This window comes from Marmota monax, unplaced genomic scaffold, assembly GCF_021218885.2.
Source record: "Marmota monax isolate L192 unplaced genomic scaffold, Marmota_monax_Labrador192_F-V1.1 WCK01_AAM20220418_F8-fsc00089, whole genome shotgun sequence".
NCBI lineage: Eukaryota > Metazoa > Chordata > Mammalia > Rodentia > Sciuridae > Marmota > Marmota monax.
In genome coordinates, this window is record NW_026694744.1 from 1,555,099 (window position 1) to 1,573,633 (window position 18,535).

At 39.3% G+C, this 18,535-nt stretch overlaps 1 protein-coding gene across 7 annotated transcripts in view; it reads left to right on the forward strand.

Annotated features, from left to right (window-relative positions):
• The window catches only part of Ctps2 (CTP synthase 2), a 99,288-nt gene extending 81,161 nt beyond the window's left edge, over positions 1 to 18,127 (forward strand). For all 7 annotated transcript variants that reach the window (XM_058572564.1, XM_058572565.1, XM_046424297.2 and 4 more), the window contains 3 exons: positions 5,541 to 5,685; positions 16,140 to 16,250; positions 17,182 to 18,127. In XM_058572564.1, coding sequence (XP_058428547.1) covers positions 5,541 to 5,685; positions 16,140 to 16,209 — 215 coding nt within the window. In that variant the 3' untranslated portion in view covers positions 16,210 to 16,250; positions 17,182 to 18,127. The remainder of the gene's footprint in view (positions 1 to 5,540; positions 5,686 to 16,139; positions 16,251 to 17,181) is intronic.
• Positions 18,128 to 18,535: the final 408 nt, after the last annotated feature.

Consider the following 18,535-nt stretch of genomic DNA (forward strand, 5'->3'; position numbering starts at 1 on the left):
CTACAAGACTTTCAAAGAAAAATTAACACCAGTTCTCCTCAAAGTATACCATGAAATAGAACAGAGAACCCTTCCAAACTCATCCTTTGAAGCTAGTATCACCCTGATACCAAAACCAGACAAAGACACATCAAGGAAAGAAAACTTCAGCCCAATATCCCTGATGAACATAGACGCAAAAATTCTCAATAAAATTCTGGCAAATCACATATAAAAACATATTAAAAAGATAGTGCACCACAATCAAGTGAGATCCATCCCAGAGATGCAGGATTGGTTCAACATATGGAAATCAATAAATGTAATTCATCATATTAATAGAGTTAAAAACAAGAATCATATGATCATCTCAATCGATGCAGAAAAGGTATTTGACAAAATACAGCACATCTTCATGTTTAAAACACTGGAAAAACTAGGGATAGTAGGAATATACCTCAACATTGTAAAGGCTATATATGTTAAATCCAAGGCCGGTTAGGGTTAAGGTTAGGGTTGAAAATTGAAAGCATTCCTGCTAAAAGCTGGAACAAGACAAGGATGTCCTCTTTCACCCCTTCTATTCAATATCATCCTTGAAATTCTAGCCAAGGATTGGATTTCTATTGTGGAAGAGCACTGAAATTGTTTGTTGCTGGGCTGGGCCACCCCTGAGAACACAGGCACAAAGCATTCATTTATTATTGATAAAACATTCAGGTCTTCAAGGACATGGTAAGCCCATGGTCATAGCTGGCCTTGGCTCTTTGACATTCGAGCCCACATAGGCCAAATCCAGCCTGCTGACTATTTTGTGTGGCTAATGAGCTGAGAATGTTTTTTTTACATTTTTAATGGGCTAAAAGAAGAAATGGAAGAATAATATTTGTGACACATGAAAATTATATAATTACGTGGCATTCAATTTCAGTGTCCATAAATAGTTTTATTGGAGTATAGCATGGGGCAGAAAGGTGTTACCTTTTCCTCACCCACTGTGAGGGTCATGGTGGACACTCCTCTGACAAAAGGTTAATGAGAGAAAAGCATAACAAATTTATTTAATGAAACTTGTACATGACATAGGAACCTTCAGAAAGAAAGACCCGAGGGTCCAGGGAAAACTGTCTATTTTTATGCTTAGGTTCAGTGATGCATGGACAGCTGTGCAAATTTGATTGGATAAGAGGTTTTGGTCTAAGGCCTGTCTTCAGATTCTTCTTGGCCTCTCTGTGTATCATTCCTTCTCAAGAGATGTAGGGCAGGATCCTTCTGGAATGAGAGTCTCAGACCTACTTTCACACAAGGTAACAGAGAGGCAGAGATTTTATGAGATTTTATGACCAGAAGGTCAGAGTGACCTTCTTGCTTCTGGGCCCGCCCCATCTCCTTCCATTCAGAGTACTTCTTGGTAGGGTTTTTTGAGTCTTGACAATAGCCACACTCCTTCGTAATGTTTTGTCTGCCAGTGGCAGAGATGAGCAGTTGGGAAAGAGACCTTGTGGCTTGCATAGCCTCAAATATTTATTATTTACTGATATATTTGCCAACCTCTGGTGTAGACCTGCCTGGGTGCACTTCATTTAACACACTTGAATTCAACATTTTCAGGTGCCTCCTTGCCCCATTTGTCTATCTGGATGTTCTCTTGGCACTTCCATCTCAACTTATTTAAAACTAAATTCACACCCTCTCTGACTATTCCTGTGAAGGTGTCTTATTGTCTGGAATTTCTTCTGCTGACCACCAGGGACTTTTGAAGCATGATCACCTTTGTTTCTGAGCTGTCCTATGTGTTGTAGTGGATTTAACAACATCCCTGGCCTCTAAAACTCGATGACAATAGTAGATCTCTTCCCCTCCCTCTTACTTATGACATTCTAAAATATATACAGACATTGTTAAATATCCCTGGGAGGCACATTTACCCCTGGTTGGACCATTAGTTCTTCTTCCCCTTTACAAATTGTGATCAGTTGTTGAGTCCTGTAGGTCTGTCTCTGGAAAGAAAGATGATGTTTGAGATTGCATTTCCATTTGTGCCACCATAGTCCCAGTGCATGGTGACTCCAGCTCTGTGTCCTCAAGCCCCTCCCTTCCTCTAGTTTCTTTCCTCTCTCGTAACTCCTAATAAGGAGGACAAGGCTCTGACAAATGCAGTGCCTTTGACACTAATTTGTTGGAGTAACTTCTCTTATTTATTGAGTGCTAAGGATGTATGGGATACTCTAAAAATGGTAGCATGAGACTCTAGAGTTTACCTTTCGACCTCTATGCTTTAGGTCCCAAACTGTCTGTGTAACTTTGCTACTTCTTTCTCCATCTTAGCCCATGTCACTGTTCTCTACATCAAGTGCCTTTCTGTTCTTTGCCCTTTCTGTCTCTAATCTGTTCAAGTACTTCAAGATTCCCAAGAGGAGGGGAACTGATGTCAGAGAAGGCTCCTTTGAACATGGTAGCATTTTACCTGGACCCTGGAAGAAGGAAAGTCATGCACTCATTACATGTGTGTTACTGGACCCTTTACTGAGGACTCCACATGCCTGTGTAATTTACAAAGCAGGGATGCTTGTCTCAGTTTATAGAGGAGGCTGGAGTGAAGAGAGGTTAAGTAATATGCCCACAGGCACTGGTGGGGCTGGAGTAAGACCAGGCCCTTGCCTCCACTGCCTCCACCTTCATCTTCATTCACTACTCAGCCTAAGATTATCAATCTCTGCCTAGAGTTTTTTTTTTTTTGTACCAGGGATTGAACCCAGGGTCACTTAACCACTTAGCCACATCCCCAGCCCTTTTTAAATTTTTAAGAAAATTTTGAGATAGGGTCTCACTAAGTTGCTTAGGGCCTTGCTAAGTTGCTGAGGTTGCCTTTGAACTTGTGATCTTCTTGCCTCAGCCTCCCAAACTGGGATTATAGGTGTGCTGCCACCATGCCCAGCTCTGCCCAGAGTTTTGAGTTGGAATAGTAAGGATATATTCTAGGGATCTTTCTGATTAAAAATGCCCATCATTTAGAATTAAAGCATGGATCACTGTTTGGTGTGGAAGCCTCTTAAGTCCTTCTAGCATGTGAGAGGGCAGAGAATTTCTTAAATTACTCTTTGTTTACTTTGCTCAATTACTCATTCTCTTTTAATTCACCGGGTTCCCATTATTGTCTGCAAATACTGAGAGTCCTCTTTCATCATGAAGATTTAGATTCCCATCAATGCTTTCAAATTTTATGCAGGTTGGAAAGAAAATGAGAGCCACTGTAAAACCTTACCATTTTTAAAAACCAACTGCAAGGAAATTTATTTTATGAAGGAAGATTCCCCAGATGAAGCACATTCAGGGATCTCCACTGTCCTGAAAGGGTTCGAAGAAGAACAACAAAGCTTGAGATTCTTACAATGTCAGAATTTGGCCGGGTGCAGTGGCGAACACCTGTAATCCTAGTGGCTTGGGAAGCTGAGACAGGAGGATCATGAGTTTAAAGGCAGCCTCAGCAAAGGCAAGGTGCTAAGCAACTCAGTGAGATCCTGTCTCTAAATAAAATACAAAATAGGGCTGGGGATGTGGCTCAGTGGTCAAGTGCCCCTGAGTTATGGCCCAAGCACTACCACTGTACCCCCACTCCCCGCCCCCACAAAAGAATTTGGCTTAAAGCCAAAGTAGTGATTTTGCGTGCTGGGGATGGAGCCCAGGGCCTTGCTCGTGCTAGGCAAGTGCTTTACCACTAAGCTACCCTCCACCTTGCAGCCCCTGAGAACATTGTTTTAAAGTTACTTTATCTGACTGATAGAGGATCATCAAAATTTAAAACTTTTTAGTCTTTCCTCATATTGGTGTAGAGAATTTTTTGGATAGAGTGATTCAGAACAATGATTCATTCATTCAGATATTCTATCCCTGGCTTTTACATGATCCATTTCTGAGCTTCTGTCTGTTAGCGCCACAAAAACACAATTACTGTCTGCTTTCTTTCCAAGACTATGCTATAAGATTTACCCTGACTTAAATTTAAAGCTACATTGCTTAATTTCTTCTCTAAGTGTGGATGATTTCTCTTCTTTTCTTAAAGGGATGAATTCCTGGGACAAGGAAACTTTCATACCTAAGTATCCTTCTAATTCAAGGAGGCTGCTTCTTACATACAGAGGATTTCTGCACCGGATTTTTCTGGGATCAGAGCTGCTACGATAGAACTATTCTGCCCTGTTTAGTATGGTGGCTACTAGCCATATGTGGCTACAGAGCACTTGAAATGTGCTCGATTAATTCTAGTGAGTTCAAATAGCCACATGTTACTAGAAACTACCATTTTGTAGGCTAAATGATAACGTTAGGAAGTAGAAATTTTTTGTTCAATCATCATTTCCTTATTGCTATACAGTACCTTTGGGTCTCTAGGGGTGACAGGAATTGGTGATTTTTATTCTGTACTAGATTTTTAGACCACTTGATAAAACATCTTATTGAAAGCTTTGAAGATATTTTCTTTCCCCCATAAAGCATTTTATTTAATTATATTCAGCTTGATACATATAGCAATTATTTTTCAAATTTGGAAATACAGCATAATAACCATGCTCTGTACTATGATAATGATAGGATTAGAGAGACATGCTCAATCTATGTGCTCCATGATCTAGGAGTACACATAGCTTTATAGAGTTGTGATTGGTGGTGGTGGTGAGGAATATGGAATTTCTACCCAGATTTGGAAGTGTCACCCTTTTAATTCTTTTTATTTTAAAACAAGATTCTGGATATCTGGGAAAAGCTACTTTTCTGTTCCTATTACCTGAGGGAGAATTTGAATTCATCATATAGGGGGTTCTTATAACCTTTGATATGAAAATAGCTTAATTTTTCTTCATGATAATGTAACACATGCTCATCATGAAGGTTCACCCAATATAGAAACACATAAGGAAGAAGAAAAGAGCTTGAACTCTTGCCACCTTGAGATGTAGCTACTGTGAACATGTTGAAAGCCTATCTTTTCATCACTCAGAGACAAGTTGGCATAGACTGAAATATGAGTACCAATTCCATTTTATGGTGTTATGATTAATACCTAACAAAGCTGTGACTAGAAAAGCAGTTGTCCTTGTTGTTTCCCAGGGGCAGCCCACTGGGTCAGCATTGTGTTTGTTTATCCCTGGGGACCCTTCCCTCAGGGACAGAGAAGACTTTACAGGAAATGGCCTGAAGCCATCTCAGAAAAAGAATGATCCTGGGTTAGCCTGCAGTCTGAGGGATACCATGGAAACAGAGCCAACACAAATCTGCAAAGGGCCTTCTAGAAGCAGGCTGACTTTGGGAATGTACGATTCATCATGGCACTCACAAACTATCGCTTAGTTTTGCTAACACCTTCCACAGATAAAATCCTGAATTAAGTGAGATGTGCTTTATATTTAGAATTCTACTCCAGAAACGGATCATGAAAGTAACTGTGACGACAAGTTAAAAAATCATCTTAGCATTTAATGAGTTTTCTTATTCAATGAAGACCTTTCAAGCAGTTCTTATATTTGTCTGCTTCAATCACATCCTGATTGCTCTCATTTCAGATCATCCTTATTTTGTCGGTGTCCAATTCCATCCTGAGTTTTCTTCTAGGCCGATGAAGCCTTCCCCTCCATACTTGGGGCTCTTACTTGCAGCAACTGGGAACCTGAATACCTACCTGCAACAGGGATGCAAACTGTCCTCCAGGTAACCAGCTCACTACTCCTAGCAATGACCCGAGATGTGCATTTACTAGCATCTTATGTTTCTAAAATCGAATATTATCATAGCATTTTTTTAAAAGGATCAGTTTTTCACCCTTAACAAAGTTTTCTCTCCCTCAAATAACTTAATCATGTTTACAGCAATAATGTGCTAGTTCTGCAGATCATGATGACACTGGGTATTGTTTCATATAATTTTTTTTTTCATTTTGATAAGTAAAAAATACTTTCTTTTGTTGATCTTTGATTAATAATTATATATGAATATCATAGTTCTCTTGGCTCTTTGTTTTATGAAAAGATTTTCTGTTCTTTTGCTCCCTTTTCCCTTTTGTATTCTTTTTCATACTGACTAGTAACTTCTTTAGCTATAAGGAAAATTAATCCTTTGTTAGATTGTATGCAAATTTTTTTCAAAATGATTTTGTTTTTCTTCTGGCTTGTTAATGGAAATTTTCATCCTTCCTAAGGCATTTTGGATAAGGACTTTATGTAGTCTCTATGTTTTTTTTTTTTTTTTTTTTTGGTGGAACCGGGGAAAATGAACCCAGGAGTGCTTAACCACTGAGCCACATCTACAGCCCTTTTTTTAAATTTTAATTTTTAAGATAGGGTCTCACTAAGCTGTTTAGAGCCTTGCTAAGTTGCTGAGGTTGCCTTTAAACTTGTGAGCCTCCTGAGTCACTGAGATTATAAGCATACACCACCGCACCTGGCTTTATGTATGTTTTGTAAAAGTTTATGTAAAAAATTTTTGTTTTTTTTTGTACTGGGGATTGAATCCAGAGGTGCTCTACCATTGAGCTACATCCCCAACCCTTTTTTATTTTTTAATTTTGAGACAGCATCTTGATAAGTTGCTGAGGCTGGCTTCCAATTTGGAATCCTCCTGCCTCAACCCCACCCCCCCAAGTCACTGGGATTACAAGCATGTGCCACCATGCCTAGCTATTTTATAAAAAATTGTGTAGTCAATTTTTTTTACTTTTCTGGTTTCTACCTTTAGGATCATGCCTAAAGTCTTTTCCTATGCAAAGACTATTTAAATAATAACCAGGATATCTTCATCTTGCACTATTATGGTTTTGATTTTTTGGTTTAAATCTATAATCTATATGGACTTTCTTTTTAGCACAGCATTCAAGGTAGGGATCTGGCTCCCCCTCAGCTCCCTATGAATTGTAAGTTGGGCAATTTAGTTTCATTGCAGAGATTTATCTTTTGTTCAATTGATGATTTTCTCTTTCATACCTGAACCTTCACTATTCTTTTCACTGTCAGAGCATTACTGTAAAGGAAGACCTCATGTACTCTATTCCTGTTGTTCAGTTTTTAAAAATGTATTTTACTATTCTTCCAGATGAACTGTACAATGACTGTTAGATCAGGTTCAAGTAAAAACTCCTGAGGGATTTTCATGAGAACTTCATTACATTTAAATATCACTTTGGGGAGAATTTATCTCTTTATTTCTTTTTATCCAAGAATAAAGTATGCCAAAAATTTAAAAGTGGAAGGAACTCAGAATATCAGAGATTAGGAAAGGTCATTACCACAACAATCCTCTGTGCAGTTTAGAAGATTGCCATTGCCAGCCCTCTTCCTAGACAACAACTCTTGAGGGCTGCCTGGCTCTATACATGGGTGTATGTGTGAGATCGTGTCACAAAAGCCTGCTTATTAATGCCATTGCTTGCTGGGAGAAGCTCACAGCTCTCTAGTATTTCCTTTAGCTGTGTATTTATATGGGAATGGTTTACATATTTTGCATGATGTGCACCTTACTGAATTAACTATTGCTACTTGCATTCTTTCAAACTTTGCCCACAGAGCTGAAGTCTGGGCGTGGGGTGAAGGCACCCTGGGCTCTTCTCTGCTTCAGCCAAGTGGCTCCACACTCTTTGGCTCATGTGCTGTGGTTCTGCATGAGAGATTTCATATGAAGAAGACCTTCCTGGGTTGTCAGGATATATAGCTGATACAGCAGATTGAAAATTCCAGGGTCATATGTGTGACATGTGTCATATGTGTGCCGTGACCCTTCACAGCCAATCATCTCTGTTATTTCACGTTCTCACACTTGAAAGGGGCGGGGTTGACAGTGGAGCGAAGTAGATGGCTGGGAGAAATTATTCACTAATAACCATCTAATTGTTTGCAAGCATTAACTAATATATGGATGTTGTCTGGTGTGTGTGGGTTGCCCACCTACATGCTGTGTGTCCTGCCAATTCCTTCTTGGAGGTTCGCCGTCTTCAATGGAAGCTTCTTGGCAGTTTCTGCTTGCTAGTGACTCCTGAGCAGGATGCAATATGTCTTGGAGAATCAGAATTCCAGCTGATTGCAGACTTCCTTGGTTGTAAGAGAATTCCTACGAATCAGCTACAAACTGGCTCATTCCTTAGAGGCAACTGGCATCTTATTTATCTTTGTCTCCCTGGCTCCCTAGCACAAGGGATTGTTTATTACCTGTTAAAGTAGTAAATACAGGTGTCAGGAAAGGATGGATGTTGTCTAGTCTGGTCTTGACACATTGCAGGGGGTTTCCCAACTAAGAATGGTGACTGTGAATTAATCCAGAGACAGATACCAGAGTGACTTCAGCTCCTCTCTGCCCAGTTCCATGGGATTAGTGCACTTTGAAAAGTAAATAACTGCTTTGATGGCCAGACTCTAATGTGAGCTGAGTTGGAGCTGAATTTCTTTCAGACAAGATTACTGCTTCTAATTGACCCTAGAACAAATGCTAGAATAATGACTTCCTTTCCCAGAAATTGGCTGATGATATTCAACTGTATGGCACATGGACAGCTGATATCTCTAAGATACAGAGTGTAAAAATCCTTGGCTTTCAGTAAGAATACCTGAGCTGTAACCTCTGCATTCTGCTTAGTGGAAGATATTTATCTTTGAGCACAAGGGAAGTTGTAGTAAGAATATTTTTTGGGGTATTTAGAGCTGGTGAGTTAACTTGTCAACCATTCCATTATCTCCAGAAAGACAGGAGTTATGAAGACCAGTTCTACTTGATTTTAGATGGATAGTGGTCTGTTCAAGGACATGAAATTTTTAGGGTAGTATTTTTTTATGTTTTTTTTTTTTTTTGTGTGTGTGTGTGTGTGTGTGTGTGAGCTACTCAAAAAGTATATGCAAAATCAAACTGAGAGTCTGGTTTTTGGGGTCTCCCAAGACCACTTGCACAGTGATGATTCTCAAGAAGGAATAAGAATACAGTTGAACTCACAGCTAATATTTATTACAGTGACACAGTAAATATATACAGCAGGCTCAGTAAGGGAAAAGATGGAAGTGGAGTCTGGAAACATCCATTTGCAGGTTTTCAGTGCTTTCTCCCTTCTGTGATAAGTCACACGGAGCTCACCCTCCTTCTAGCAGTGAATGCAAAATGTGCATGATATTTCTGCCCAGAGAAGTCTGTCTGTCTTTAGGGATTTTGTTGAGGACTGATCACGCAGAGGTTCTCTGCCTAGCAACCCCCAAATTCCAGACTCCTAGAAGGACAACTGTGTTCACTATAAATCACATTGTTTGTACAAACAACCTGGGCCCAGCAAAAGGATTTTAATCAGTTAGTAATGGAGCATACATTCTGAAAGGCACATGTATAGACACCAGCCGAGAACCAACCCTGTTGCCCTTTCTAAAGATGGCTGCCTCAGGCCTGCTATGCTATCTTCTTTGTACAAGTATAACTCTAAAATATATATATACACACACACACACACACACATATATATATATATATATATATATATATATATATATTAAGTTGTACTGAGACATAATACCTTTATTTTATTTATTTTTATGTGGTGCTGAGGATTGAATCTAGTGCCTCGCACATGCTAGGCGAGAGCTCTACCACTGAGCCACAACTCCAGTCTTACAAGTGTAACTTATTAATTACATCATTAAACCTTTTTTTTTGGGGGGGGGGTACCAGGGATTGAACCCAGCAGCACTCAACTACTGAGCTACATCCCCATTCCATTTTCTTTTTTTTTTAAAGACAGGGGTCTCACTAAGTTGCTGAGGCTGGCTTTGAATATGCAATCTTCCTGCCTCAGCCTTCTGAGCTGCTGGGATTACAGGTGTGTGCCACTGTACTTGGTTAGACCATTTTTAGAATGAATAAATCTATGGGAAATTGTGGTCCATTAAATAAAGCTTCTAATTCTTTGGTGATGTCTCTCCTCTTGTGTCTAAGTATAATTTGTCCCATGTATAAAAGGGTGGTCTTGCTGGTATAGTGGAGGGAGACTGTCTCATGTAATTGTAAGAAAACAATTTAGACTAGTCTATGGTAGGAACTTAAATAGGAATGATGATGCTATTATTATTCTTTTACCTTAATTCCAATTTCCTTCATCGCCTGCCTACTGCATAGCCTCCTACCTGGTCTTGTGCTTCTAGCTTTCCTCCTCCTAATCCATCTTCTGCCCTCAGAGTGATCTTCCCACATTATTTTGGAGCTTAAAACCCACCCTCAGTGTCTTCCCTGGGCATATAGGATAAATCCATGTGAAACAGTTTGTAGTCCTCTGAACTCCCCAGAGGGTTTTAATGTCTTTGCTTCTTGGCTTTTGATATGTATTTCTGAACTGCTTAGTGAGCTGGGAAGACCAATCTCTATCCTATCAGTATGCCAGCCCACGGGAATGGATAAGGTGGGGCATGGAGGTGAGAGTAGCCCTCTGTTTTTGGCAGAGTGGTCATTTCTCCCTCTGAGGCATGCTTACTCCATTTAGGCTGAGTCAGAGTAAGATGCTGTTTTCCCCTGCATGAATTGATATTCAATGTCCACCACCATTTCAGACTTGGAATCCTCTTGCTTTTTGACTTTTTTTTGGCTGCAAGGTTGATGTTGCCTGGGGTTGTTATTATAATATATGGTGCAAATTTTTTATTTCTGTGGGGACAGTATCAACACATAGAGTAAGTACTATGCATTTGACCTCTGGCTGTATCACTTACTGGGAAATTTTGTCCAAGTTACCACTCTTCATTCTTAGGGTTGCTATGAGGAATAGTTGAGATGGTGCTTTATGAACCATTATCAAAATACTACTTTCTCCCCTTTTTGTATTTCAAGCATAAAGGAATTGAAAATTAGAAAAAAGAGCTTGCTTCTTTTTTGCTATCTTTTTAAAATATTTATTTTTTAGTTTTAGGTGGAAACAATACCTTTATTTTTATGTGGTGCTGAGGATAGAACCCAGTGCCTCACACATGTTAGGTGAGCACTCTACTACTGAGCCACAACCCCAGTCCTTTTTTGCTATCTTTTGAGCAGCTGTTTTAAACATTTTAAATCTGTTTCCCTGCTCTGTGACTAACTTCAACTCCATGCCTGGAGATTCTTTTTTTCTGATAAATTATTATTAAAGAAATCACATTTGAGTGCACCTTACCTTGGGGGTTATATAGGGCTAAAAAGACGTTCTTTATTGATGTTGATTAACTCTAGTGTTGATGATGTGGGGTCAGCCAGAGTGGAGTTCAAAGTAATACAGAATTCTGTGCTTTTAATGCCTTGCCTGGGTCGATTCTACTGTTTACTATGAAATGCAAAACTCATTCAAAGCATACTAAGTTTTTATTCCATTGCTCTTATATTTTATGGCTTCCAGGGGCCCTTTGAGAAGGAAGTAAGTATAGCAGTAACAATGCTTTGGGGAAAACTGTGTGCATGGCAACGTGTTTTAAGACATGCTTTTTCACATGAAATGGATTCTGATAGAAAGTATTGTAGGAACTCATGCATGCTGGGAATCCTAACTATGCCATTAAAATATTTTAAATTCCAACCACCTCCTTCCGTTAATGAAGAAGTGATTTAATGGTTGCCTTGAGGTTGCATAAAAGGTGGGTTATATGAGGCATTACTATACCCTTTCTCTGGAGCCTTGGAATATGTTTTCTTATAATGGGAATTTATTAGGAGCCAGGACAGATACGCTTGACTATGATAAGCCTTTTGTCTCTCAACCACATGGAGACCATTGTGGTCAAGTTTTTTAAGTCAGGCTAGTGTCCTGAGGATAGGGATTTCCATGAGTCGCTGCTGCTGATTTTCATTTTGTCTTGAAGAAATGGTCCTGTGAGATACTTTCTTAAAAGAAGAGTTTCTACTATTTGGGGAGGGCACATGTATGCATGAGAGATATTTGCTGTGATTTTTAACTATAGGTATCCAGACCTTTAAAAACACTGAGGACCATTGCATGTTGATTGTAGTTTGTTTTTTAAAAACTCATTATTCATTTCTTTGTAAATCAGCACTATCCATTAAAACTTTCTGGAATGATTGAAATGCTTAATAATTGGCATTATTAAATATTGCCATCACTAGCCACACCTGGCTATCGAGCAATTGAATAGGGCAAATGAGGAATGGAATTTTTAATATTATTTGATCTAAATTTAGATAGCCACTGTGGCTTGTAGCTACTGTATTAAACAGTTCAGGTTTAAAACCTTCCCCTTCTCAAATGTAACAAGGCACACTGAATGTGTCTGTACTTTGTGGTACTTCATAGAATTTAAATCTAATATCTGATAATTCTTCCCATTGAGAAGCTCTCTCTGTGTGTGTATGGAGATTACTCAAAAAGATGGGTTAGTTTTAAGATGGAGCTGATATATATTAAATTAAGTGAAAATTCACCCAGATAAATTTAGCTTATGACTTCTTTTAAGTTTGTTCTGTGTGCCTCATGCATGCCAGGCAAATGCTCTGCCATTGAGCTACAGAACAGTAGTTCTGTTCTTGAGTGTCATGGCTTATCTCTCAACCTATACAAAAGAAAATTGGTGAACCCAGTCATTAGCATTGCAGATGCATAAACTCAAGCTAAGCCTCATTTTGTCATATCAGTTTGGGCCATTTCGATGTATTAGCAGAGTTCAGGGCAGACACCCTTTGGATAGAATCAAGACCCAGTATATTCAAAACAGACCCACACAAGTCCACTGGCTAATGTGGGTAGGGAATTACACTTGGTACCAGAAACAATTCTGAAAAACATGCACTTAACAGTTTTCAACTGATTCTTTATATTTCACGAGTTTTGCAGGTGATATCAGTATGAATATGTAACCCTCATAAATAGTAGCAACTTATGTTTTTATGTAACTTTCAGAGCAAGTTTATGTATATTCTGTTTTGGCCCTCATAACATTGTGGTGAAGTTGTAATTTATTATTGCCACGTTTTCTTGGGTCTCAGGAGTCAAGTGACCTTGTCCAAAGATACATGGTTAATACATAATACTTATTTATGTAAATAAATAAATACTATTAATAGTGTGAGGGGAATATGAGAGGAAAAATGTGAGCCCACCCTACTCCTTTCAGGGCTTAGAAATAGGGAAGGAAGTGTGTGTACCATGTGATACCTGAGGAAATGGAGGTCCCTTGGTCCTTGGCCCCTTCTCACTTGTAGTGTCAGGTGACATGCCCTGGTGGGCTTGGCTGCCCCATTGCAGCCCAACTTAGAGATGAATTTGTGGCCTGGGTTAGTATGATGGGAATTCTAGCCCCATCTCAAACAAGTTGTGTGCTAGGTAGGTCACTTGAACACCCTTGACCTTCATTTCTTCTCCTATAGGGAGTTGAGTACAACTTCTGAATTCCCTTCCTTTGCTAATTCTCTGACAACAAAATGAAGCATGGAACCAGCAAGGATTGAGCATTTGAGTAGGGAGAGGTTATATCCAATTTTTGGCCAAGTTTTTAAAGAATATTTATTTTTTAATAAATTTATTTTTTTTCCTTTTAAATGATTATTTCTGTGTGACAGAAATGATTTTTCCTGAACTAAAGTCTAACTAGGTGGCATTTTCTACTTTATTGAATTTAAGGATATATTTTTATATGCTTATTTAACATATCTTGTTTTTTCTGCCAACAATTTCTTTTTCTTTTTGGTACTGGGGATTGAACCCAGGGGCTCTTTACCACTGAGCTCCACATCCTCAGCACTTTTTACTTTTTATTTTGAGATAAGGTCTCACTAAGTTTCTCAGGCTGGCCTTGAATTTGAGATCCTTTTGCCTCAGCCTCCAGGGTAGCTAGGATTACAGGTGTGTGCCACCAACTCTGGGTTTTTATACCTGTTCTTAATCTTCTATCTCCTCTCCCTGCTGTAGTGCCCCAGTACCTCTGCTGTTTGTCCAAAAGTCAGGGAGGACAGTGAGAATGAAAACCAGAAAAGATAGATGGTCTTTTATGATTTGGTTTATCTATTTATTGATTTTCACTCAATAGGTAGAGAATAAACTCTTTGTTTTCTAGCCCGTCAACACAGAGTTTCTCCAACTGTTCCATTTAAGAAAAAGGCAGGTGGTGGTGGTGATTTCACCTGTTATGAAATTCAGACATTGTTACTACTCAGCAAAAGCTTGGCCAAGGTTAGGGATGGGTCACGCATGGAACGCTTCCTGGCAGTGTGTCTCCACAGATCAGTAGAACTCTAGTGGAGTTCATCGATGTGCTGATTTATTTTAAACCAAGCAAAAGGAAACCCAAACAGAGCCCATGGCTCAGAGCAAAAGTTCAATTGCAGAGGTAACTGACGGTGAAGATGTATTTCTAAGGGAACCCAGCATGGTGACAGGTGTCAATAATCGGTCCTATTCTGAAGGCTATATGTGACTCAAAACCTTGGATTAATGAGAATGTTTGTTGGAATGGAAAACTTTCATGCTGCTGACATATAAATCATTGTGAAAATATGATCTGAAGTGGATAAGATTTCAAGGTGAGTTTAGAGAGTGCATTAGCACTCTGGTGCACTGCTGGTGTTCCCTGGGTCTTGAGCCAACACGCATGTCTAGTCCTAATGACCACCAAGTTCAAGCTCCCTGTGGAATGTGCTGACCATAGATGACAGGTTCCCATGTAATGAGGAGCTGCTGTTATCTCAAGCACAGAGGCAAGCAGAATTTTGTATCTAAGGAGGAGCCATAGTTCTTAAACAGAGGCAAAAGCCAACCTGCAGCTGACTAACAGAATCAGGGACACACAGCTGTGTTTACTGTTCTCTAATCCTTTCACGTGGCCAGTGAGGAGGAAAAACCATCTTTTCCTCTAACCATCTTAGTTTCTGGCTGAGGCCCCTATAACAAAAGATAGATCAACAACAGAAAAGCACACACGTTTATTTGTGTTTTATGTGACATGGAGTCTTTATAAGGAAATGAAGACCCAAACAAACAGATAAACACTAGTGTTTTTTTCTTTTGGTACTGGGGATTGAACCCAGGGGCACTCGACCATTGAGCCACATCCCCAGCCCTTTTTTATATTTTATTTAGAGACAGGGTCTCGCTGAGTTGCTTAGGGCCTTGCTAAGTTGATGAGGTTGGCTTTGAACTTGCTATCCTCCTGCCTCAGCCTCCCCAGCCACTGAGATTACAGGCATGCACCACCGTGCTCAGCAACCCTAGTGTTTTCTATAGCAGGTAATGAAGAGTGGGGAGTCATGGAGAAATAGAATAGAGCAGTGAGTATAGTGTCATGGTAATGAACCAGGGGAAACTTAGCAAGGTCATTTTATTCAGATTATTCTTTTCTGTGTCTCAGTGTTTTCTGAGAGAAGAATACTCCTTTCCATTGGGGTTTAGGGAGACTACCTCTCAACTGAGGTTCTTATTATCTGCTTCAGGGCCAGAGGGCAGGGGAAGGTCCAGGAGACCTTCTAGCACATACTGTCTCTCAGCATCCTATGGCTTAATATTGTCACTCTGCTGAGGTGCTGTATTCTGGAGTAGTGTGTCCTGGACTCCCTTCATTGCCCAAAGAAACAGTTGTCATCAGAAGGGCAAAAAGTGAAAGAGCTCTAAATAGCCATGTAATATTTTGTGCACTTGAGAAAATTGTGGTCAGTCGGAATAGGTCTAAATGTGGCTCAAACTCAGATGGACTGAGCTTTATTTAGCCCTTAGTTGGACAAGAGTAGATTCACAGAGAATAAAAAGGGTGCATCAACTCAGGCTTTTATTTAAATCAATTTACTAATAGAACACCTCCAGTAGACAGCAAACAATAGGTAAGGTTGGCAGGTGGGAAATCAAGGCTTTTGTTGAAATATACAAGTGATCAGTGGTCTTCAGAAAATTATAGATTTCAACTTAAATTGAAATGCTTTTCTAAATTTTCTGAAGAAGTAACTTCCAATTTTCAATGAAAGCACGCCATCAATTTCTCTGGCCAAAGAAGTCAGCTGTTACTTGTGGTTGGACTGACCTCTTTCTGTAGTGACTAGAACGTGATAATAGAATATTTCCTAATATTTTCTCTGAGTAGAGGTTAATTATGGAACATGTTTGGAATGGAAAATTGAATCATTGCCTAGGTTTTTGTTTGTTTGTTTGTGTTTTATGCCTTGTTAAATTAGTTCCTCTTTTGATCTAGTGATAGATACAGTGATGCCAGTGATGACAGCTTTTCAGAGCCAAGGATAGCTGAGTTGGAAATCAGCTGAAGCTAATACATGTCTCGGAATAACGGGGACTGCCTAAAAGGGTAAGATGGAATCTTTGAGTGTTTTTGTCTTATAAGCTTATGGGAGTGTTATAGGACTTGTGTCTCAGGATCCTTCTCCCTTGGGATGCTCCTATTTGACCGGTACAGTTAGTAGGATAGACTGAACCCAAATGGAATGCATCTGAGGTCAACAATTTACAGGTACACCTATAAATGGGTACCTGAAGGATGGAGGGCGTAGAGTTATAAATGGTCTAGGTTTAGAGTTGACAGTTTTTTTTTTTTTTTCCCTGTAAGGCCAGTCCAGATAGTAAGTCTCTTAGGATTTGTGGATCTTATAGTCTCTGTCACAACTACTCAATTCTGCCATTGTAGTAGGAATCCAGCCACAGGCAATACAGAAATAAATGCACATGGCTGTGTGCTAATAAAACTTTATTTACAAAAGTCATTTTGCTGACTCTTAGTCAGGGCCACTCCTCCCAAAGCATATTTTCTTGGATTTGTATAAAATAAAATAGCATTTTATTTCTTTGTAGGGAAGTGCCAGAGATAGGTTTGGTGTCCAAGGGCAGCTTATTTTCCCCGTGGCTCTATTATGCATTATGAGAGAGGATAGCTGCCAGGATAGCATTATTAAATTTATATTCAGAGGTGGATATGGTTTGGGAGTACCCTAGGGGTTATGGCTGGCCTCAAATTGGATAAGCTTCTCTTTAGTAGGGACAATAGCTTTTGGAAAACTTGTCATGAGTTTATTGTTCTAGTGTGAGCTCCCTTCATATTTGTATGAGGGGCAGACTATGAATGTTCATTGGGGGGAGGAAGCTAAACTGTATCCATTTAGGTTTGCTTCAAATGTGTTGGCTTTTAGGAGCAAGTTAAAATGGTGTAAAGACTATCTAGAGGTATTTTAAGGACATGTATTATTTTATTTTGATGTGGCTAATACTTGTGTTTTTTTTTTAAGCCTCTGAAGTAGTTGTAGTGAAGATGAAGGAATTATCTGAAGAAATCACCACACTCATAAAGAATCGCTTTGTTCTCCAAATATGGGATATAAAGGCTCAAAGGGAATTTGGCAATGTTTACTTCCATGAACCAGAATCAAAGGGGGTAGTTTTCTTCTCCTTCCATAGGTGGCCTTTGGTATTCACAAATTTCCATAGTTAATTAAACTTTCCCTAGCAACAATAATGGGGGAGAAAGTATGTCTGTGTTTTGTCCAGTGCAACATGATGTCAAGGTGGTGAGCAGGGATTCAGGTAATTGGGCCTTCCTGGTGTTATGTGGCAGGGCACATGCCGTAATTAATTTTGAGTAAAAAATGATTTGTTTTGTTACCTGGAACTCATCCTCAGGTTCATGTGTGGATGAAGATTATTTCAATTTCTCACCCTGCTTATTTCCAGTTAAAAGTGAAATTTAGCAGGTTGAAGACTTGGAGTGGCAAATAAGGGTCTCACCTTAGACACAATATCCAAAAAACTCAGGAATCAAGATCAGTAATATATACAAATTTTTAAATTGAGGTAAAATTCACATAACATAGAATTAACCATTTAAAAGTGAATGATACAGTAGCATGCACCGATGTGCAACCACCACCTTTATCTAGCTCCAAACATTGTCAATAATCCATAATAAATCCCTGTACCCATGAGCAGCTCCTCCTCATCCCCCCTCTTCGTATCCCCTGGCAATCACAAATCTCTCTTTGATTTGTATAAATTTTCCTATCCTGTATTTCCTATCCATATATTTCATACATGTGGAATCATATAGCGTGTGACCTTTTGTGACTGATTTCTTTCATATATTGTAATGTTGGTGAGGCTTGTCCATGTTGTAGCATGTATCAGAACTTCATTTCTTTTTATGGCTGAATAAAATTCCACTGTATATTTCTACCACAATTTATTGATTCATTTGTTGATGGACATTTGGCTTTGGGCTATTGTGAATAATGCTGCTATGAACATTCACTTGCATATACATTTTGGAACACCTGTTTTTTTTTTTTTTTTTTTTGTACCAGGGGTTGAACTAAGGGGCATTCTGAGTCACATCCCCAGTCCTTTTTTTTATATGTTATTTAGATTTAGAGACAGGGTCTCACTGAGTTGCTTAGGGCCTCACTAAGTCGCTGAGGCTGGCTTTGACCTCAAGATTTTCCTGCATTAGCCTCCCAAGCCACTGGGATTACAGGCCTGAGCCACTGTGCCTGGTTGTTTTTTAATTCTTGGGGGTTTATACCAGGAATCACTGTGTTATATGGTATTTCTGTTTAACTTTTGAGGAACAATCACTAATATTTTCATGCA